Here is a 20,393-nt window from a genome sequence, read left to right on the forward strand (position 1 = left end):
TCAGGGATAAAGGGCACTAGATGATAATTAAAATAGACTAGGATAATTACAACATACTATTTTGGTAATCTGTGTAATTAAAAGAGAAAATTTTTCTCTTGAGTTTTTTTATACATATATCTGAACCAAAAGTGTTAACCTTGTGTGGTGGAGTTGTTAGTATATGTACATATAATAAACCTGCCAATTATCCCATAAAGAGGGCCTAGAGAAAATGAGTAAAACAACAGCAAGCTACAAAGAGATATAGTTCAAAAATCAATGAGTACATTTAAATGGGTTACTAAAAGATACTCAAATGATTGTAAAGAAGGCAAAAAGGGAGTACAGAAACGCACAAAGGCACAAAGGCAAATAATGAAATGATATCCTTACAGCAAACCTTACCCATGATTATCATGTAAGCACATCAATTAAAAGACAGACTGTCAGAGTGTATTTTTAAAAAATGGCTATATGCTGCCATTTATGTATATTGATGTTAACTGAACTTGAATCACCATTGCAATGTACACACAATAACAATGAAATTTTATCTGTGATTGAAGAGGGTCACGATTTAAATTATCCTCTCTCTAGCTGCAGAATAGTTTTCGGTGTTTAAATATCCTCCTTTTTAAAGGTCTGGCTGAGGCAGCTCTGCTCTATAGCAAACACAGCCCGACCCTCTCAGACCACAGAGCAGCTCTGTGTTGCCACCCAGCAGTCCCTGGCCCCTCTTCATTATTTAGAGTTCTGACTTCATTCAGCCCTGGAGAAGAAGCACTGGTGTGAGCTGTAAAACTCTTTTTGTTTTGCAAGTTAATGATCTGTGTGTCCACTTATGACTCAGATTTGGCTAAAAATAGGTAAGAAGACTGTTGAGGAATCTAGGAAATATATTTTCTTTGTGAGAGGTGAGAGGAGGAAAAGAAAAACCAGTGTCTTTCCCCTTCTGTTTTTGGTGGGTGTGTACTTCTTTGCTTTTTTTTTTTTTTTAATTCTGTTATATGTGGCCTCCCCGGTGGTGCAGTGGTTGAGCGCTGGGTTGAGAAGCTGCCGGTAGCCTCTGCAGCACTGGTTCAATCCCCGGCTGCTCCCCAGCCACCGGAGGAGGGTCCCACATGGCACGCAGGCCTCTCCTGCCACCCGCTGCTCCCCTCAGCAGTGTATTTCGGTCCTTCTGCCTGCTCTGCTCCCTGCTCTGGTGAATTCTCTCACCCTCCCGTGCTTCTGACTGTACCCAGTGCTTGTATTAATTAATTAATTAATTAATTTTTTAAAATTCTGTTATATGAAGATGAGACTTAGAGCTGTGGTAACCACTGCCCCAGGTAAGGAGTAGGGTAAGCAGAGGAGAGAGATAAAAGGAATCCATTAAGCCAGCCCTGAGACTATCAACCATAGCACTTCTTCCCAAGTAAACAAGAAATATACTTATTGTTTCAGCCACTGTTTGGTCATACGTTCTGCTACCCATAGTCGAAGTGTTATTTAACTGACAAGTGAGCAAACTGAGTCTGGTCATTCTCAGCACAGAATGCCACATGTTTAACATGTCCTTTGGACACTGGTTGGGTCCAAAGGGGTGGAGAAGAATATCTGACTTCAGAGCATGAAGGTGTGTAGCACCATTGTAGTGTTCATTCACTGCAGAGCTGATACCATACTACTGCACAGGCTTGAGTTCATTTGATCATTCCACATTGATTGAGTGCTTACATAGGCTAAACTCTGTTAGGTACTAGAAGTACCACAATGATGAAAAAAGTTCTGTGCTTAAAGTGGGGTGATGGACAATATGCAAATAAGTATACACACTCAGGTGGTATTAAGTGGCAGAGTAAGAGCATATGGGGATTATTGTAGGTAACAATGTGAAAGAGTAATAGCTATTTCAGAATTGTATGCAGACCTAGATTTGTGGCCTTTTACACTTTCATTGTGAGGTGATAAGGAAACTCTGAACTTAGAAAACCTTTGTAAAGTTCCACATTAATTAGCTAAACTCAGAGAGGACAGTAAAGCAACCTATAGTTTGGGATTGTTAAAAAAAAATAATAATAAAAGACACAGCAAGATCACAAATGAGTTTAAATCTTAACATGTAGCATCAAGCCCTGAGAACAGTGGACAAACTTGAAATTTTTATAAGGAAAGAACTTAAAGGGTTTGAAAATGATAGCCAAAGAGTAACATCTATGTTCCATCATAAGAAATCTAGACGAGGGGACCTTCCTGGTGGCGCAAGGGGTTAAGCACTGCACTATGAAGTAATCCACAGTCTCTGCAGCACAAGTTCGATCCCCGGCCGGCCAGGGAGCTACCCACACAGCCCAGCAGACCTCTCCTTTCTCACCCGCTGCTCCCCTCAGCAGTGTATTTCAGTCAGTCTGCCTGTTCTGTTCCCCACTCTGTCTCTGGTGGATCTTCTCAACCACCACCACCCATGTCTGGCCTGTACCCCACCTCTTGTATGCATAAATCTTAAAAAAAAAATGTAGACTATGGACGTGATGGAGGACCAAAGAAAATGAAAACAAGAATGGGGGGAAAGAACTGTGTACACAGGGAACGTGTCCTCCAGCACTGGCCACTTCCCTCAGCTATGCTGCTGAAGGTCAGGGAGTGCTTCTGGGTGGGGCAGAAACTTGGGTAGCAGATATAGTTTAGAAACAACCTGACTCATGACACTATTTAGAGCAGAAGGAAAGAGAGGTTCAGCTTTTCCTGGTTTAGAGGCCATTGGGTCCAGGGCAGAACTCCTCAGGATGCTACCAGGTGGCGAACTGCAGCTGTCTTCATTTCTGTCTGGTCTCTTGGGCTGGGAATTCTTAACCCCTGGAGGCTGGGCTCAGGGATAGCACGTTGTCCACTCAAGTGTTTTTTTGTTTGTTTGTTCCAGTTGGCCAGCCCCTAAGTCTCCCAAGGAAACATTGCTGAGTTCTATTTTTCAGTGGACCTACTTCCTTTCGCGTATGGCAGGTGTCATCAAAACCACAAGACGGGGCCTCCCTGGTGGCACAAGGGGTTGGGCGCCGCACGATGAAGCAATCCACAGCCTCTGCAGCACGAGTTCGATCCCAGCCAGCCAGGGAGCTACCCACACGGCACAGCAGACCTCTCCTGTCTCACCCGCTGCTCCTCTCAGCAGTGTGTTTCAGTCAGTCTGCCTGTTCTGCTCCCCACTCTGTCTCTGGTGGATCCTCTCACCGCCCCCCCATCTCTGGCCTGTACCCCATCTCTTGCATGCATAAATAAATAACTCTTTAAAACAAAAACAATAACACAAGCAGGTTGCAGGCACAACTTCACCTTCTCCTCAGAGCCCAGGATCCTGCCATCCCCTCGCAGCCTGAAGCCGCGCCCCGCGTCGTAACCATAGGAACTTTGACACGCCGCAATTCGCAGAGTCCCCGGGTTCCGCCCCCTCCCTGTCCAATTCTGTTTCCCACTCTCTGTCCACATGGGCGCACCGCCTCGCTATTGGTCCGCGTGCCCGGCCTGTGCCTTGCCGCAGCCTATGAGCGGCCTGTGCACGTGCGCGCCCGCGTCTCCCAATTGGTTATTACCTACTGATCACGCACAGCCGGGCTGCGCCAGCCCGTGTTGGGGGCCGCCAATGAAATGACTCAGTGGCCAGGCACCACCAATCGGCGTGACGCGGGGCTCACAGTCGGCCTATGGGCGCGCGCGGGGGGCGGGCCGCGCCGGCCCCTTTCGCATCCCAGCTGGGTCTGTTAAAGCGACAGGCCCCGCGGCTCGCGGCTTCCTCGGGGCAGCTCCCGGCGGCCGCCACGGCCCTCGCGCGCGGCGGGCGCCCGTGACAGCCGCGCGGCTCTCCTGGCCCGGCCGCCTGCGGGCCGGCGCCGGCCTCCGCGGCGGGATGGGCGGCGAGGCGGGGTCCCCCGCGGCCGCGGGCGCCGGGGGCCGCGTCAAGAGCTTGGGGCTGGTGTTCGAGGACGAGCGCAAGGGCTGCTACGCGAGCGGCGAGACCGTGGCGGGGCACGTGCTGCTGGAGGCGGCGGGGCCGCTGGCCCTGCGCGCGCTGCGCCTGGAGGCTCAGGGCCGCGCCACGGCCGCCTGGGGCCCGGGCGCCGGCGCGGCGGCCGCGGCCCCGGCCCCCGCGGCGGAGGTGGAGTACCTGAACGTGCGCCTGAGTCTGCGCGAGCCGCCGGCCGGTGAGCGCGGGCCGGCCCCGGGGATGCCCACCTGGCAGGTGGGCTGGGGGGGGGGTGCAGGTAGCGATGCGCGCGGCCCCCCACCTCCCGGCGCCGCGGGCGTGCGGCTCTACCTGCTCTTGCCGCGCACCTGGAATCTCTGGACCGCCCAGGACCGCGCCGGTGGGAGCCGTTGCCATGGGAACCAGGGAGGGCCGGGCTGGAAGCCCCATCTGGGATGGAGGTCCTGCCCCTTCTGGCCGGAGGAGTGCAGGGGAGAACCGGGGTCTGCGAGGTTCCAGGCAGTGCGGCTTGCTCGGGGTTTTGTGGGCTCCCCTGCTTCCCGCCCGCCCGCCCGCGCGCGCATAGACCCGCGTTCTTGGTCCCTAATGATTTAGCAAAACCTCAGTCTGGGGCAGAGGGAAGGAGTTCCTGAGTGGTTCAGAGCGCAAAGAAAGTATTTCTTGCCTTCACCCTCAGATTTGATTGCCCGCTTCTGGAGAGCGGGGTCTCCTGAGACTTCTGCCTCTATCTACCCTGTTTCCTTTGTCTTTAGTCTTTGCTGCTTCTTGTTTCCTTTGCATCCTGTTCCTCCCACCTCATGCCACCCCCATATAGGCCTTTAGGAACAATGGGATCTGGGCCTGGTGCAGGAAAGATGAGCTTTCCTACCCACTCTTGTCAAGTCCAGTTGTAGTGTAGGCTTCTCCAGACGTGCCGCTTGGGAACCCACTACATGGTGTTCCGTTAAAAAGTGCAAAAATGATTCTGTGCATGCAGCAAATACTGCCAGTAGCCTCAGTTTTCAATCAGTTCATAGAAGCTATTTTAGCTTTGTGTCTCATGGGCTACAGCTTTTATCTACCAAGAAAGAAAAGGGGGTGGGGGGCTAGATGCTCTCCACCCCCAGCAAAATGCTTTCTATCTGTGTTTAACCTTTACTGTATCTTAATACAAAATCAATAGAAGATGCGATCTTGCCTTGCCCTGCTCTTGAGAGGTAGAACATCCACAGTAAAATCCTCAAGATATGTAGTCCCAAATCAAGTGACCCCAGAAGTTTTAAAGAGGAAAAACATTTTTGGAAACAAAGCTCTCTTTGGGATTAACAAGGGCAGGGCATTGGGTGCCAGTTCTTTGCTGCCCTCAGGCCTTTCATCAGTAAGTAGGGTTTCCAGGACCAGCCCATTCCTACACCCCCAGTGGCGACAGACAGCACAAGTTTGCAAGATGGCTGACTTGGCCTTGGAAAGAGAAGTGAATTGGTTTTTTGCAGAGGACTTTGGACTCTCTGTATCTCTGGGCCCATAACTATTGAGTAAATAGATGTGAGATTAATAGCATTTGGACCTGGAATTGGCAATCAAAACTTGTTTTAGTAAACTCTAGGCTAACACATAGTTTCTTGATACACAAGTAAGATCTGTTGGGTTTTTTGTTGTTGTTTTGTTGGTTTTTTTTTAATTCTGATGGAATAGAATATTGAAGCTTAGTTTGAAACTAACTTGCTATAAAATGTATAACAAATGTTGACAAAATTCATGTTTTACTTAAAAATTATAGTCAGTATTAGTTGATCTCATTGAGGAAAAACAATCATCTCTCTATGTAGATGTCAATTCCCAGGACGGTCTTGGTTTTATTCCAAGACCATCTGAATTTTGGTCACCTGAAGAGGTTTTTAGAAATTCAGATTTAAGGAAGTGTGACTACAGGAATCTATTGTCAAAAATCCCCAGACAAGATGAAGATGTTCTTCATCTTTCATGGAGAGTTGTAGAAAGACAAAGCAGACCGTAGGTTTCCATGCTTGGTTATCCACCAGCGGCGTGACCCTGAGCAAGTCCCACATCCTTCCTGAGCCCATTGTGCCTCTGTGAAGGTCTTCTGGCTCCCACATCTCACAAGTGTCTTGACTTTGCATTTGGCAGGGAGACCATGAATGGTGAAACTTCCTGTGACACTGCAGTCCTCCGTGCCTGCGCAGAAGTAGTCAGCAGGAGGAGAGACGCAGGGATGGGTTCAGCTTGCAAACCTAAATTTGGGTGGAGGAAGGAAGGGCGATTTGATACTAGAACCCGTATTTATCAACTTTCTCGGAAGTGGTTGAAACGCCCCTGTTAAATGGCGTCGTTCCTAGGTTAATACGTTTTTTCGATAAAGAATGAGCATCATTTCTCTCTTACCCATTTTCAGTATTCTGGGAAACTCTGTTCTCCACACATACCTGTACCTATCACCCACTTCTTCCTGCTGTTCCCTTCACCTAAACCCCAGCCCACTTGTGTCCATGCCAGCTCTCACCTCCATGGTGGGCATGGTCCTCAAGGTGCCAGACCCCTTCCATGGGCTCCATCAGTCTCTGCTCATCATTGCCTGTGCACAGGTATCTACAGTTCTCCCCTCCAGGGGGTCTGTATGACAGTTGATCTTTGTATCCACACTTTTAGACATTTTAAAGAACTTGGAAATAGTAAGCTAATGATCACAACTGTAGTTCTAGGTTTCCTGAGCATTCTGTAATTCTCAAAGTCTAGAACCTGGCTTTCTCAGCAGCATGAGGCTTGCCTGAATCTCTCATGACAGCCACTGTGTGCACGTCATTGGGTGTCTCGGGCTGGGGCTGCGCTGGCACACCCAGGCCAGGACGCACTCTGCCACTGTCATTAACATGACCTCATGTCCCTGTGACTGACTCACTTTGCCTCCAAGTCACCCACCTGTGGGATATTTCTGTATTAGTGAACTAAGTGGCAAATACTTTTGCCCCTATTACACATTGAAAACAGAGTTAGGGGCCTCCTTGGTGGCGCAGATGGTTGAGCACAGCACTGTGAATCTGTCCGAAGTCTCTGCAGCAATGGTTTGATCCCTGCCAGCTACCGAACAATCCATATGGTGGGGCAGACCTCTCCTGTCTTACCCGCTGCTTCCTTCAGCAGTGTATTTCAGTCAGTCTGCCTGTTCTGTTCCCCACTCTGTCTCTGGTGAATCCTCTGACCCTCCCACACATCTGGCCTGTACCCTAGTTCTTGTATAAATCTTTTAAAAAAAAAAGAAAACAGTTATATCTCAAAGACCTGATGGGCCAAAGATGTGTGCCTTGTCCAGAGAATATACAGTCTGACTTTTGTGGTGCACTCAAATGAAGTAGATCCATTTTATCTAAATTAGTTATAGATGTAATTTGATATTGGTATCTCATGTCATTTTCATTTTCGTATCCAGCCTATCTCTGTTCTTTAATTGAATCATCCCACCTAAAACTTGAATCTATTATGAGCAGAACATGAGGGAGAAGTTTGTAACTCTTGGAGAGCCACCAAGCCAGCACTGCAGTTGACTTTGCATCTGAGTGGGGCGGCGGGTGTGTCCGTCAGAGCCCTGCAGTGTACTGCCCTTCACGGTCCATCCTCACACTGCGTCCTGGCCTTCTCCCAATCCAGGATCACTCTTCTGCCAGAAACAGTTGCTGGTTGACTCAGGGAAGGTAGCAAGGGCCACAGCCATGCTTGGCAGAGCCTGTTCTGCATTTCAAGGTAACCCACCAAGATCCAGTTCATCAGGAGAACTTGAGTGTAAATATGCGACTCTTACTTAATAACGTCTGATTGGTTGGATTCTTGTATTATACTCAGTAATCATAGTAATACCAAGTAATTTTTCACATCCTTTTCTTTGTCCAAACAATACATAGTCTGATTTGCGGTGCACTCAAATGACGTAGATGCATTTTTTCTAAATTAGTTGTAGGTGTAATTTGACATTGGCAACTCACATCACATAGTATACTGCTGTTAGTGTGGTCACACCAGTGTAAGAGCAGATGTTAGGGTGAACAGATGTTATACGTGTATGTACATAGATTTGTGGGAGCTCTGGACTCTGGCACATTATGGTAACTACTTTTCGTGACTGGTCTGTTTGAAGATAGATGCTATATACCTGGTTTGAAACAGATTAAACTTGGTAAAAATAGATTCAGATCTCAGTTTTACGAACTTTTTGGTGTATCCTGGATATTCGAACCAGGAGGACCTCCTTGAAAGAAAATCTGACTTAGCTTGTAAAAACCCATCATCTAATAGCCGCCGGAATAAAATGAGCCGTGTTCTCTCTCTTTAGGGGCAGGCACCCTGTTATTACAGCCTGGAAGACATGAGTTTCCATTTAGCTTTCAACTGCCATCCGAGTAAGTGAAACACTATAACTTTTTTGAATTTGAATTTCTGATAAACAGTGAATATTTTTTATCTTCTTTTTTGGTTGGTTGGTTGCTTTTTGGTGGAACCATCTACCTTTTGAGTATCCCGCGTGTCAGCCGCAGCCAGGCAGACATAACGCTGCCAGCTGTCCTCAGAGAGATGCACGTCTGTCCTGGATAGACCTGCTCACCTTACGCTCTTATTTTTCTTATTTTTTTTTTTTTCTTTAATGAAAACCACCATTTCAACAGCTTTGTTTAACTGAAAAATGACCTCAATGAATCTCTTCGGTTTGCTGCAGGCCTTTGGTGACCTCCTTCACTGGGAAGTATGGAAGTATTCAGTACTGTGTGAGGGCGGTTTTGGAACGGCCCAAGGCTCCTGACCAGAGCGTCAGGCGAGAGCTGCAGGTGATTAGCCACATCGATGTCAACACCCCAGCGTTACTAGTAAGTTCTTCCACCTGCCCTTCCTCTTCCCTCTCCCTTCCTGAGGTGGTGTCCACACGTGGCCAGTTCTGTGGTCGTCCGTCCTGTCAATTTCTGAATAGTCCCATAACCCATAGGCATTTGCTATAAATATGTGATTCTAGGTTGAACAAATTACTAATTGTGTGTGTTAACACTATTGATTATGTCCCTGTTGTTTAAGGCTGCTTTTGCCAAAAAGTTATACAGGCTTGAAATGCATTAATGAGGCTTAATAATAATAACGCGCACACAGAGAGTAGTTACTTTTACCAGCACGGCCACATTCACAGAACTGTGGTATTCTCAAGTCCTCAATAATAGCAGGTTGAGGAACAGTAATTACGGAAGAGCATCAATCAGGCACAGCCTGCTATTGAAGCACAGGCCATTGTACTGGCGGCTTCCATTTTGCATGTCATTTTCTCACATTAAGTAAGTGTGTGCAGCTGCTGCGGGGCCCCTTTCACTTATTTCCTTATGACAGATTTGGCCACATTAAAGCATTGAACTTCTAATAATCACCAGAAATACTGTAGCCTGATAAGAAAGATTAGGCTATAAGTAACAACAGAATAGGCAAGATGGGCGCTAATGAGCTAGATTCTTTTATCTAAACCCATATTATCAAAATAATATAAAATTATACCTTGTACTTTCATGATAGCTACTAGGACCTAATGGTTCTTCATTTCAATATGAATGAATGATTTTTTTACTTCCTAGAAAATACTGGGATAATTTAAACTTTCCATCATGATGCTGATGTTACAAAGATGTATTTGTAGTATTGGAGATTTCCTTTTCGAGCCAATGTTTTTAAAGATAAGGGGGAGAAAAGAGAACCGGGAGTTTAAAGTTGTCAAACTCTATTTTCACACAAAATTGAAATAGAATGAACTCTCACGTTCATCTTTAGACTGTGAAAGTGTAACAAAGATGCCCCGGTCTCCTGGTTCCTTGTGGCCACAACCATATCCTGCCTCGTACCTGGCTGACCTCACACATAGCTCCTCCTCAGCACCCACTTAAAACTGATTTTGAAAATTGATGATGATAAATGTCTAGTTTTTGGGGGGTTTTTGAGGGGGGGGGAAAACCTACATAGAATTGGGAGGTTAACTATTTCTAAACTATGATCATTGTGCAAATGATTTAAAGGTTTTTTTTTTTAAAGATTTATTTATTTATACAAGAACTGGGGTACAGGCCAGAGGTGTGGGGTGTGAGAGAATTCACCAAAGTGGGGAACAGAACAGGCAGATCAACTGAAATATACTGCCGAGGGGAGCAGCTGGTGAGTCAGGAGAGGTCTGCTGCACCGTGTGGGTAGCTCCCTGGCTGGGGATCGAACTCATGCTGTAATGGCTACTGATAGCATCATAGGTTGTGTCTTAACCCCTTGCGCCACCAGGGAGGCCCTATTTAAAGGGTTTTTTTGGTCAGAAATATTCTTTACTGTCTTTTCTATAAGTTAGAGAAAAAATTGCATCTTGGGATTTTAATGAGCTTTTAGTTTGCTCATGCTGTGCTAATCTTTCGGATCCATTACTAAGCTGGGCGTGTTAATTATGCTGCCATTTTACAAAACTCTTAAGACCATAGGTAATTACACACACTTAAAATTCTGCCCATAGTGCATTTTGAAGTAAAGAAAAAGTGTGTGCTTACTCCACATTTTATATACCAAAGCAAATACCACATTCTGGTTATTGATCTTCATGCCATTTCTCTTTTGAACTGGTCACACATCAAGTGTTAAATAAGAGTTAGTACGTGCCACTGCAGTTTTTGGTGGCTCTTGGAAGGCATGATGTGTCATCCTCAGAAATGTGAAGACTGTAGGGTAAAATAGGATGGCGCCATGCCATCCTATTTTGAATCTGAAACCTTAGTTTTTCTGAAAAGCGCATAAGTTTTATAATGCTTTGTGTTTTGATATTTTTTCTGATATGTCTCATAAGGATGAGGAAAGCGGATTTGTTTTTTGTTAGGCATGTCTTAACAATGTTTAGTAAAAAAGAGCATAGTTTTAAGTTCAGTGAATTTTCTAAAATGGCTTAATTAAAATTGTTTTATGATTTGAAATTTTCAAGACCCCTGTATTGAAAACCCAAGAGAAAATGGTCGGCTGCTGGTGTTTCACTTCTGGGCCTGTCTCGCTGAGTGCCAAAATCGAACGAAAAGGGTACTGTAATGGTAAGCAAAATGTTGGAACATCCGAATGGAAATTCATTCATTCATTCATTTTGCTAGCTAATTTTAAGTGATTTTTAATAGCACGCATTGTAATTTATAGACAGTGCTGTTTTCAAACATGAATAATAAACTTTTATATTAATGTAAATAGTTGATATTTAAATATTGTTTAATGGAGCGGTAGATTCCAGTATAGCTAGATTCTCCAGACCTAGCAGCAAAACTAAACTAGAAGAGTGGGGGGGAATGCCAGCATTTTATTTCAGTGTTCAAAAAGAATGTCAATGCAGTGTTGATTAGAAGAGAGCTCCTGGGCCTCCCTGGTGGCACAAGGAGTTAAGCACAGCACTGTGAAGCTGTCCGCAGCCTCTGCAGTGTGAGTTGGATCCCCGGCCAGGGAGGTGACCCACATGGCGCAGCAGACCTCTCCTGTCTCACCTGCTGCTCCCTTCATAAGTGTATTTCAGTAGATCTGCCTTTTCTGCTCCCCACTCTGTCTCTGGTGAATCCTCTCACCCCCTGCACCTCTGGCCTATACCCCGGTTCTCGTATGCATAAATAAATAAATCTTTAAAAAAGAGAGAGAGAGCGCTACTGTAACATGACAGTAACATTGGGCAGTCTGATCCCATGCTGGGGATGCAGACACATCTGACTGGGACTTAGAGCATGGGCCATCTTCACAGTCAGGTTGACATTTGAACAGTGGTGGGTGGAGGGTCCAATTCCATACAGTGGATGCGGCCCCCACTCCTGGGTCCTGGCGTGTTGGAATGGTGTGCATGAGCACGTTGCACACAGATGTGAAACTTCCCTGCTGCATATGTTGTTGTATTTGTGTCTTAACATTATCTCCATTTGGGCAGGTTTTAAACTGCTCAGTACTAGTGGGTTTGTTAGTCACCTTTTGCACTTAGCATAGTACGGACACATTTATTTGTGTGCCTTAATTTTCATAGATACTGATTTTTTTCCCTGTCCTTACAGTTGATAGCAGACTGTCACTATTAGAAAAGTGAGCCATCAGAAAACAGTGTCTAGCCTATCCTGCAATGAATTTTCATTTCTCTGACTCAGATTTCAGTTTCCCAGCAGGGCTTCTCAATTTGTTAACGGGTTACATTAGCAATTTTAAACTTTCACTGGTAGGGCTCCGTGCCTCTGTGGGGAGAACTTCAGCCAGGTCTCTGAAGGTGGGTTTGTTTGCCTTTTAGGAGAAGCTATTCCAATCTACGCGGAAATAGAGAACTGTTCGTCTCGGCTGATTGTTCCCAAAGCTGCTATTTTCCAAACCCAGACATACCTGGCTAGTGGGAGGACAAAGACCGTCCGGCACATGGTGGCCAATGTGCGGGGAAGCCATATCGCCTCCGGGAGCACCGACACGTGGAATGGGAAGACCCTGAAGATCCCTCCTGTCACCCCATCCATCCTGGATTGCTGCATCATCAGGGTCGATTATTCCTTAGCTGTAAGCGGAGCTCTTCTTCAAAGGAAAAATATGGGGAAAGGAGCAATAGCTGGTGCCCTGTCATTGTGCCTATGCACAGTAATCCCCAAGAAGTGGCGTTTCATGTCGGCATTACAACAAATTGCAGAGTGTCTGAGGATGGGCTTTTGTTTTTAGTCAGAAACTATCTCCCTCGGAGTTTAATTAAATAACACACATGAATTAAGATGTATCCAGGGGCACTTGTTATAGTAAAGTGTACAGACTTGTTATATTAAAGTATACTGTATAGAAGATATTTAGTGATTTATAGTCACTGTGTAAGCTGTGCCCACTTACAGCGAAGTGTGTAAGGCCACAGTGCCCCATCACAAAATAGTCGCTGTATTGTTTCGCTCTTCATTTGCTTGATTCTTCATGTTATTTGGTCAGGACAATTTATGATTGTATTGGCAGACGCTTTTGTCACTGTGAAAAATAAATGTCAGGCTGTCTGCTATGAGGATTGACTTCTCTCTGTTTCTCCCTCTGTGGATTAGGTGTACATTCACATTCCTGGTGCTAAAAAGTTGATGCTTGAGCTGCCCTTAGTGATTGGCACAATTCCATACAATGGTTTTGGCAGCAGAAACTCCAGCATTGCCAGCCAGTTCCTCATGGACATGAGCTGGTTGACTCTGACTCTGCCAGAACAGCCTGAAGGTAAAGTGATCGGAGGCCCTTTCAGAATGAGGTTGTCGTACTGATATTCCTAGGAATGGGATGTGTAGGATACAAGTGCTGCAGCGACTAGCCTCTTCAGCTGTCCTTAGCTCTTCTGGTTACCAAAGATACAAACGCATCCTTCTTGGAAAGGGGTCTGAGGCTTGAGCTTCTCTGTAAGGACAAAGCTTCCAGTGGCAGACTGGGGATCACGTCTGCATCTCCCGATTGCAGTTATAGTCAGAATCGCTCAGTCTAGAGCATGAGGTATTTTCTTATAACCACATCTCAATAGTACTTGTTTTATATAGGCCATAAGACACATGTCTCAAGAGGGAAGAATATAATCAGTGCCAATAGTAGTTAATAAAAGCAGAATCTATTCAATAATTTTTTGTTGTAATGGACGCAGAAACTTGACTAAGAAGTGGGGAAATGCCATCGTTTTCTGATTTCGCTAAATGTCTGGTCCTGGGAGAATTCAGCAGAAATGAATGTCCTGTAATTACTGTCTGCATCAATCTCAGCCCCGACTCTGTCTCTGCCTCAGCTCCCCCAAATTACGCCGACGTGGTGTCGGAGGAGGAGTTCGCCCGGCACGTCCCTCCATTTCCGCTGCCAGTGGACTGTGAGGAGGAAGCCTGCTGTCCGGTGTTCGCCTGCATCCAGGAGTTCAGGTTTCAGCCCCCGCCGCTCTATTCAGAGGTGAGCAAAGCTGGCGGGTGTTTTACTAGAGAAGTTGTGCCTTTTCCGTGTCATTTGTAAATAATCCTTTGTAAGTGACTGTTGCTGGTTGCTAATGATTGCAGTAGACGATACATCTAATGGAGTTTTCATGGTGGTGAAAACAAAGATCAGTGATGCATTTGCCACATTTATCGTATTCACCACATGCGCTTTGGGCACATGCGTGGTGCTAGGGTCACCTGGAGGGTGTTTCATGTAGCCAGGGACTGTGAGAGCTCAGTGGTCACTGGACTTAACTAATAATAGGTTGGGAGCGGTGTGGCCCAAAACTGCCCCACACTTAGACTCCAAGATCACCTAAACAAGGCCCAGGATCACCTTGCTTTGCTTCTCTCTACAGGTCGATCCACATCCTAGTGACATAGAAGAGGCCCAGCCTGTTTCCTTCATTCTCTGAACATATTTCAGAAATCACTGTGTGCATCAGATGTGATTGTAGGTCCTGTCTCCTTGCCTTGTCTGGGGGAAGGAGAACTCAATATAAACGAACATCAAAACTGAAGGTGTTAGAAATGAAGGACTATGTGAACTTTCCAGAGGGCAGACGGGATCGTGCTGCAAGTCCATGTCATGTCATGGTCGTGTGTCCCTTTAAGGGGATGAAGATGTGGAAGGTCAGATTGTGCTGGAAGTCCTGGTGGTGATGGAGTAAGTGAGGGGTGCCTGCCCCTTCCTTTCCAAGGGAAAGGACTCGGGGGGGGGGCTGGAAAACACTATGTGAGTATCTTTAAAAAGGTTTCTCAAGATGGAACTGGAGTGTCCTAAGTGCTGAGGCAGCATGGACTCTGCAGGATGAGACTCGATGGAGAATGTAGTGGCGGGTTCTGCATGAATAGGAGGTGGCCTGTTGTAAAGATCACAAGACCCTCGGCTCTCGGGGTCTCCATGGTTTCTTACCATATTCCGTAGGACAGATGCTTTCTTGAGATCATGGTCTCATTAAGTCTTAATGAAGAAATACAGTTTTCACCCTTTCCATGGTAGTTTAGTTTGTGAACTGGCTGTACAGTATTATGAAGAGTTCCTTGAGAGGCTTGATAGTTCAAGGGGAAAAGATGACTTTCAATATGAAAATACCTTTTTGTTGAAGACTTTATCTTTTATCCTTTTAAGTGCTTTAACATGATGCATGCTTGGTTTGCCTCGTGTCTGACCTACCTAGAAGCACATTAGAAAAAGAACTGGGGGGGAGGGTTGCATCCACAGGACGCCTTGGTAACGGCACAGGGGACTCCTGCCTCAAGTGGGGTTATCTGATCCATGTTCAGACTGTTGGTCTGCTCAGTTCTCACTGGAGTTTCTGCTAATTTGTGGTCTCATCTCACGTATCACTAAGTCTGCAGCTGGAGCAAGGGAGCAATCCATAACGTTAGCATTAGATAGAACTTACTATATGTATACCAAAGGGTATTTCAAAGCAAATGCAAAATCAAAAGAGAGTAGAAATGCCATTTTTATAATTAACCCAGTTTCTGTCAAGGGACTAAAGTCTAATGGCGGTCACTGTGTTAGTCCACCCCTTCAGTAATTCTACTTTAACTGTGATTGTGTTTATTGTCTCGGTGCAATATTTTATTATCATTTAACCTCAGGATATTCAGACCAACAGGATTGTTGCTGCTAAAAGTCTGAGCAGTGTTTTTGCTGTCCCGTCTCCTCTTCACGGTCACACCTCCCCTTGTTTTCTCTCTAATCTATTGGTTTTGTGAGCTGAGAGCGTTTCTGGACACTCAGTGGGAGGTTGGGATTCCCACCAGGGATTTTGGAGCAGCTGAGTAGTTTTCTCCTTGTTGTAAGGGTTTGATCCAGAAACCCTGGTGCTTCCCTTGCAGAATACTGTACCTTAGTCATCAGAATGATGCGTTTTTCTTTCAATCAGTCTATTCAGCTGGGAGTTGAAAAGTTAGTTCTTCTAAGGTTAGATTTTTGATTTGAAAATTCGCTGGCCATCTGATCAGGGATTTTTCTACAGATAAAAGGTAAATGCATGGTTTTCAGCCTTCCGGACATACCTCTCTCCTCCATAATCATGTGAGCGCCATAAGCATCTCCTTCAGTGTAAAATAATGTGAATTGTAAAATCACAAGTCTTTCCTTCCTTATAAGCCACTGTTTAAAATCACATTGCAAAACCATACACCAATAATTAAGCTACTGAAACTGTCACAAAGCTTTACGCCCTGCTTTGGTTTTTTTGTGGCTTTTTGTTTTGCTTTATTTGTGTGTGTGTGTGTGTGTGTGTCTTAAACAGGTATGTGCATTAAGTGCTGTCTAAACAGATTTGGTTTTGCTTCAAAAAAGATCATCTTCAACTGTTTCTTGACTTCTGAGTTAGAGTTTAAACCACCTGTCCATCTTTCTGATACCAAAACAAAGTGAAAGAAGCAAAACAAAGCAATATGGAGGAGGAGAAAGACAAATGACAGGCCTCCTGGTGGAAGAGCAGCTGCTTCATGGAGTCCTCCACTAGGAATGGTTTTCACCATTTTCACCAATGGTTTTGCTGGAGAGGTCATGATGTGCCCCCACAAACTTGAAGCAAAGCTGATTTGGGAGCACTTGAGAGAATAGCTAAGGTGTGCTGTGCCTTACTGAATTGATGTCGGTATATCTGACGTTAAGCAGGGGGGTGAAACTGCATATCTTCGTCATCAAATTATTTTATAAATGCAGGAAATTCTACATTGGAGCAGAGAACACCTGAGAATGAAGATAAAAATGTAGCTGCTGTTACTTGCTTGTTTATTCCCTTGGTTTAGTTTGCGAAGAAACTGTGGCCTTAGAATTTTCTTTTTGATGCAAAAATTTTGAAATTGAAAACGTGCATCTTCTGGCACACAAAATCCTACCACAGGCGAGACTTTCCTTTTCCTTTCTTTGTTTTGCACATTAAAAACTCAATAGGCAGGGGTTATGTTTTTAATAAGTTAACTATAAAAGGTTTTTTATTTTTATTTAAAATTGTAACAGTTTAACCCACAGGAAAAAAAAAAAAAAAAAGATTGTATTTTATACTCTTGTTTGGACCCCATGGGTTCCTTTTGTTAATAAAAATGATTACATGGATGCTGTGAGTTGTTTTGTTTGCTCTGGATTTTTTTTTTTTTTTTTTTGGCTTGACTATGACTTAAATTGCCATAGGCCTAAGGGAAATCAATACTACAAGACAAAAATCTAAGTTAAGATCCTTTCATCTATCACCAGGGCTGGCGTAGCCTTGGGGAATGCTGAGGCTGATTTTATAGTGGATTCACTTTCCCCAGAGTCACAATTTTAGCATCTTAGAAAAGTAGTTGAGATGAGTAGAGACGCTTAAGCCATACTGGTCATTGGAGAGTGTCACCTTCATTCACCCTCAAATGATAACAGTCATTTTCTAAAGATTCCTATTTTTTTAATGTTTGGCCAGAAACTCCCCATGATTCATTCAGCAGACTTGGGGGTGGGGGGGTTATTGGCCCCATTCCTGGAAAATACCCTAAGTAAATCTCCCCTTTCTAGGGAGATACTCAGATGGAATAAAGCCATACTTTTGTACAGGAATACATAATAGTAGCTCATCTAAGGAAAATTGTCCAAATCCTCAATCCTAGAAAATTATAAAACTTAGCTAAGTGGTAAAAAGGTCTCCAAGTATTTATAATGTGTAATGTTGCTTAGTAAATTAAATAGGTCGTTGCTGCATCCATATTTGCAATCAACAGAAATTGAGAATGTCTCATACAATAAATGTTGAGACAAAATTTTATAATACTGCAATTAAAGCTGCTGAAGTTTAAGAAAGTTGTGAATTCTAAAATCTAGAACTAGGAAGCACACTCAAAGAATTTAGGACAAAGCCCTCACATTACAAATGAGGATACTAAAAACCCGGAGGTATAACCTGAAGGTTTGGCCTACATTCTCGGAGAGAGCTAAAAGTTAAAGAAAACAGTAATTGCTTAAAATGACAAGGCTGAAGACTTGCAGACCTGCAAGTGCTAAATCAAGAGTCTTCATTTAGTGTCTACAGCCTCCTGAAAGGACACCAGTCTCACTAAATTGCCTCCTAACTATCTTTAATTAGTAGCTGGAATCCACTCTTCATCAGAGGCATTTGTCTCTGACTTTATGTTTTGAAATAATTATAGACTCACGGAAGATGTAATGACAGTACAGAAAGATCCTGCGTACCCAGCGCCCAGTCTCCCCCAAAAGCACCATCTTACATAACGATAGTACATTATCAAAATCAGGAAATTGGCGTTGACACAATACACACAATTAACTGGAGTCCAGGCCTTACTTGAATTTCTCCAGTCTCTGAATACACTCATTGTTGTGTATGTTTTCGCGTAGTTCTCTGACATTTTATTACATGTCTAGGTTCAAATCGCCACCACAATCAAGGCACAGACCGGCACCATCACGATAAACCTGGCCCGGGGCTGCCCCTCTCCACGCACACCATCCCTTTCCCCAACCAGGGCGGTTCATCGAGCATTTCTATAATTTTGTCATTTTGTAAATTCAAGACTCTGGGGTCATTCAGTGTATACCTTTTGCAATCAGCTTTTTCACTAGGTATTCACAAGTTGTGTGTATCAGTATTTTGTCCCTTTATGTTTTAACTGAAACATTCTGAAAGGAACAAAGCTGCTTATTAAATTTTCATTGTGGAATTTGCAATGAAAATGCGTAACGTTTATGCGCACGTGACACCTTTAAATATTTCGGGTTTTGAGTTTCAGAACTACCTTTTATGTAAATATTTAAAAGGCAACTTTACACAAAGTTTTAGGGTCTCACTTTGGGCTCACTAAAGTACTTGAAGTATTTTGCTTTTCTTTATATAGCAAGTTACTGCATTATTAATGAGCAAGATACACCTAGAATGAAATTATAGCACAAAGAGAAAATACCTGGGGTTATTTTTCCTCTCAATTTCTGAATCTGATCAATTTTAATATAAAATTACATAGGAAAGAAACTACGTTTGCCTCGTGCATTAAATTCCATTATCTAGTTTTCCTTTATCTTCTTTAATTCCCTTCTTCCAGTCCTATTTCTTAATTTCTGAGATGACTAGTACACTTAGAAGCTGAAAAAAGCTTTTAACTACAAAACACATTCTTAAGCAATATTATAAAATATGTGTTTGTTAAGGCCATTAACTTTTTCTAGACAGGAGAATTTATTTAATAGATGCCATTACATGCACACCTTGCTTTTCCCTAAGACAGAAGACTACCAGAAATGGAAGAACCCAGCGAATACACAATGAAAGGAATGAGGAAGCATCAAAGTGATCAGTACAAAGTTCCAGAACATATTACTACAAGTGAATTCACCGCGAACTGTTTCGTTGGAGTTCTTTCTGTGTTCACGAATACATTTCCTCCCTGCTCACATCTTAGAAAAAGTAAGATGTCTTGCATGGACAGGAAGAGACATGCTTTAGGTAGTATCTCCCAGTGAACAGCTAAGTGAAAGCATAGGTGTTTCCTCTCATACTTGCAAGCATTTCCTCCCCATTTGCATGCACATATATATACACACATGCACACGTACAGACACCCTTATTTCTTTTTTTTTTTTTTTTTTTTTTTTTTTTTAATAGAGGCATGTTTTATTTATTTATTTATTTGTTTGTTTTGTTTATACATGCACTGGGTACAGTCAGAAGCGTGGGAGGGTGAGAGGATTCACCAGAGCCAGAGCAGGGAGCAGAGCAGGCAGAAGGACCAAAGTACACTGCTGAGGGGAGCAGCGGGCGGCAGGAGAGGTCTGCGCGCCATGTGGGACCCTCCTCCGGTGGCCGGGGAGCAGCCGGGGATCGAACCGGCGCAGCAGAGGCTGCAGGCAGCTTCTCAACCCAGCACTCAACCGCTGCGCCACCGGGGAGGCCCCCAGACACCCTTATTTCTTAACCTTTCATCCACATTCTATCTTCAGACCTGGCCTATTGTATTCAGGTCAGAATGTAAAACAGCTACAAAAGGTAAAAACCAGCCTTGGCACGGCAGACCTCTCTTGCTTCACCTGCTGCTCCCCTCAGCAGTGTCTTTGGTCTGACTGCCTGTTCTGCTCCCCGCTCTGTCTCTGGTGAGTTCTCTCACCCTCCCACGCCTCTGACCTGTACCCCAGTTCTTGTATAAATAAATAAATCCTTTAAAAAAAAAAAAAAACAGCCTTGGATTTATATGCTGCAGGAATTTTCTAGAAATGTTTTCTGCCAGCATCTTAATAGCCCTCACCCAGACAGAAGACGAGTAATAATATCAGGGGAATATTGTTAAGTGAGTAAACTGAAAGCAAAGCTTCCAGGAATTTCTCTTTTTCTTTTAAAAGACGCGCTGCCTTGTACAGTAGCTGTTTTCCCCACTCTGCCTCCAGACCCATATCCACGAGATGACTGAAGGACAAAACAAAATAACAGCCCAATTCAGTGTTCACTATGTTCTTCATGGATATAAACTCAGGTTACCATGATATGAATATACTC

The 20,393-nt window shown here is 44.4% G+C and overlaps 1 protein-coding gene across 3 annotated transcripts; it reads left to right on the forward strand.

Moving 5' to 3' along the window:
• The first annotated feature begins 3,865 nt into the window (after nucleotides 1-3,865).
• ARRDC4 (arrestin domain containing 4) lies at nucleotides 3,866-17,003 on the forward strand. Of its 3 annotated transcripts, none has more exons than XM_037510049.2 (8): nucleotides 3,866-4,160; nucleotides 8,265-8,331; nucleotides 8,646-8,793; nucleotides 10,908-11,010; nucleotides 12,225-12,481; nucleotides 13,000-13,162; nucleotides 13,713-13,867; nucleotides 14,250-17,003. In XM_037510049.2, exons 1-8 carry the CDS (start codon nucleotides 3,866-3,868, stop codon nucleotides 14,304-14,306), a joined length of 1,245 nt encoding a protein of 414 aa, XP_037365946.1. In that variant the 3' UTR covers nucleotides 14,307-17,003. The 3 variants fall into 3 exon arrangements, with proteins under 3 accessions (XP_037365946.1, XP_054550730.1, XP_037365947.1); XM_054694755.1 differs by lacking the exon at nucleotides 3,866-4,160 and adding an exon at nucleotides 4,520-7,717; XM_037510050.2 differs by lacking the exon at nucleotides 3,866-4,160 and adding an exon at nucleotides 4,521-7,678.
• Nucleotides 17,004-20,393: the final 3,390 nt, after the last annotated feature.

The sequence above is a fragment of the Talpa occidentalis genome, unplaced genomic scaffold, assembly GCF_014898055.3.
Source record: "Talpa occidentalis isolate TD23 unplaced genomic scaffold, MPIMG_talOcc4v2.1 talOcc4.14, whole genome shotgun sequence".
In the NCBI taxonomy this organism is placed as follows: Eukaryota; Metazoa; Chordata; class Mammalia; order Eulipotyphla; family Talpidae; genus Talpa; species Talpa occidentalis.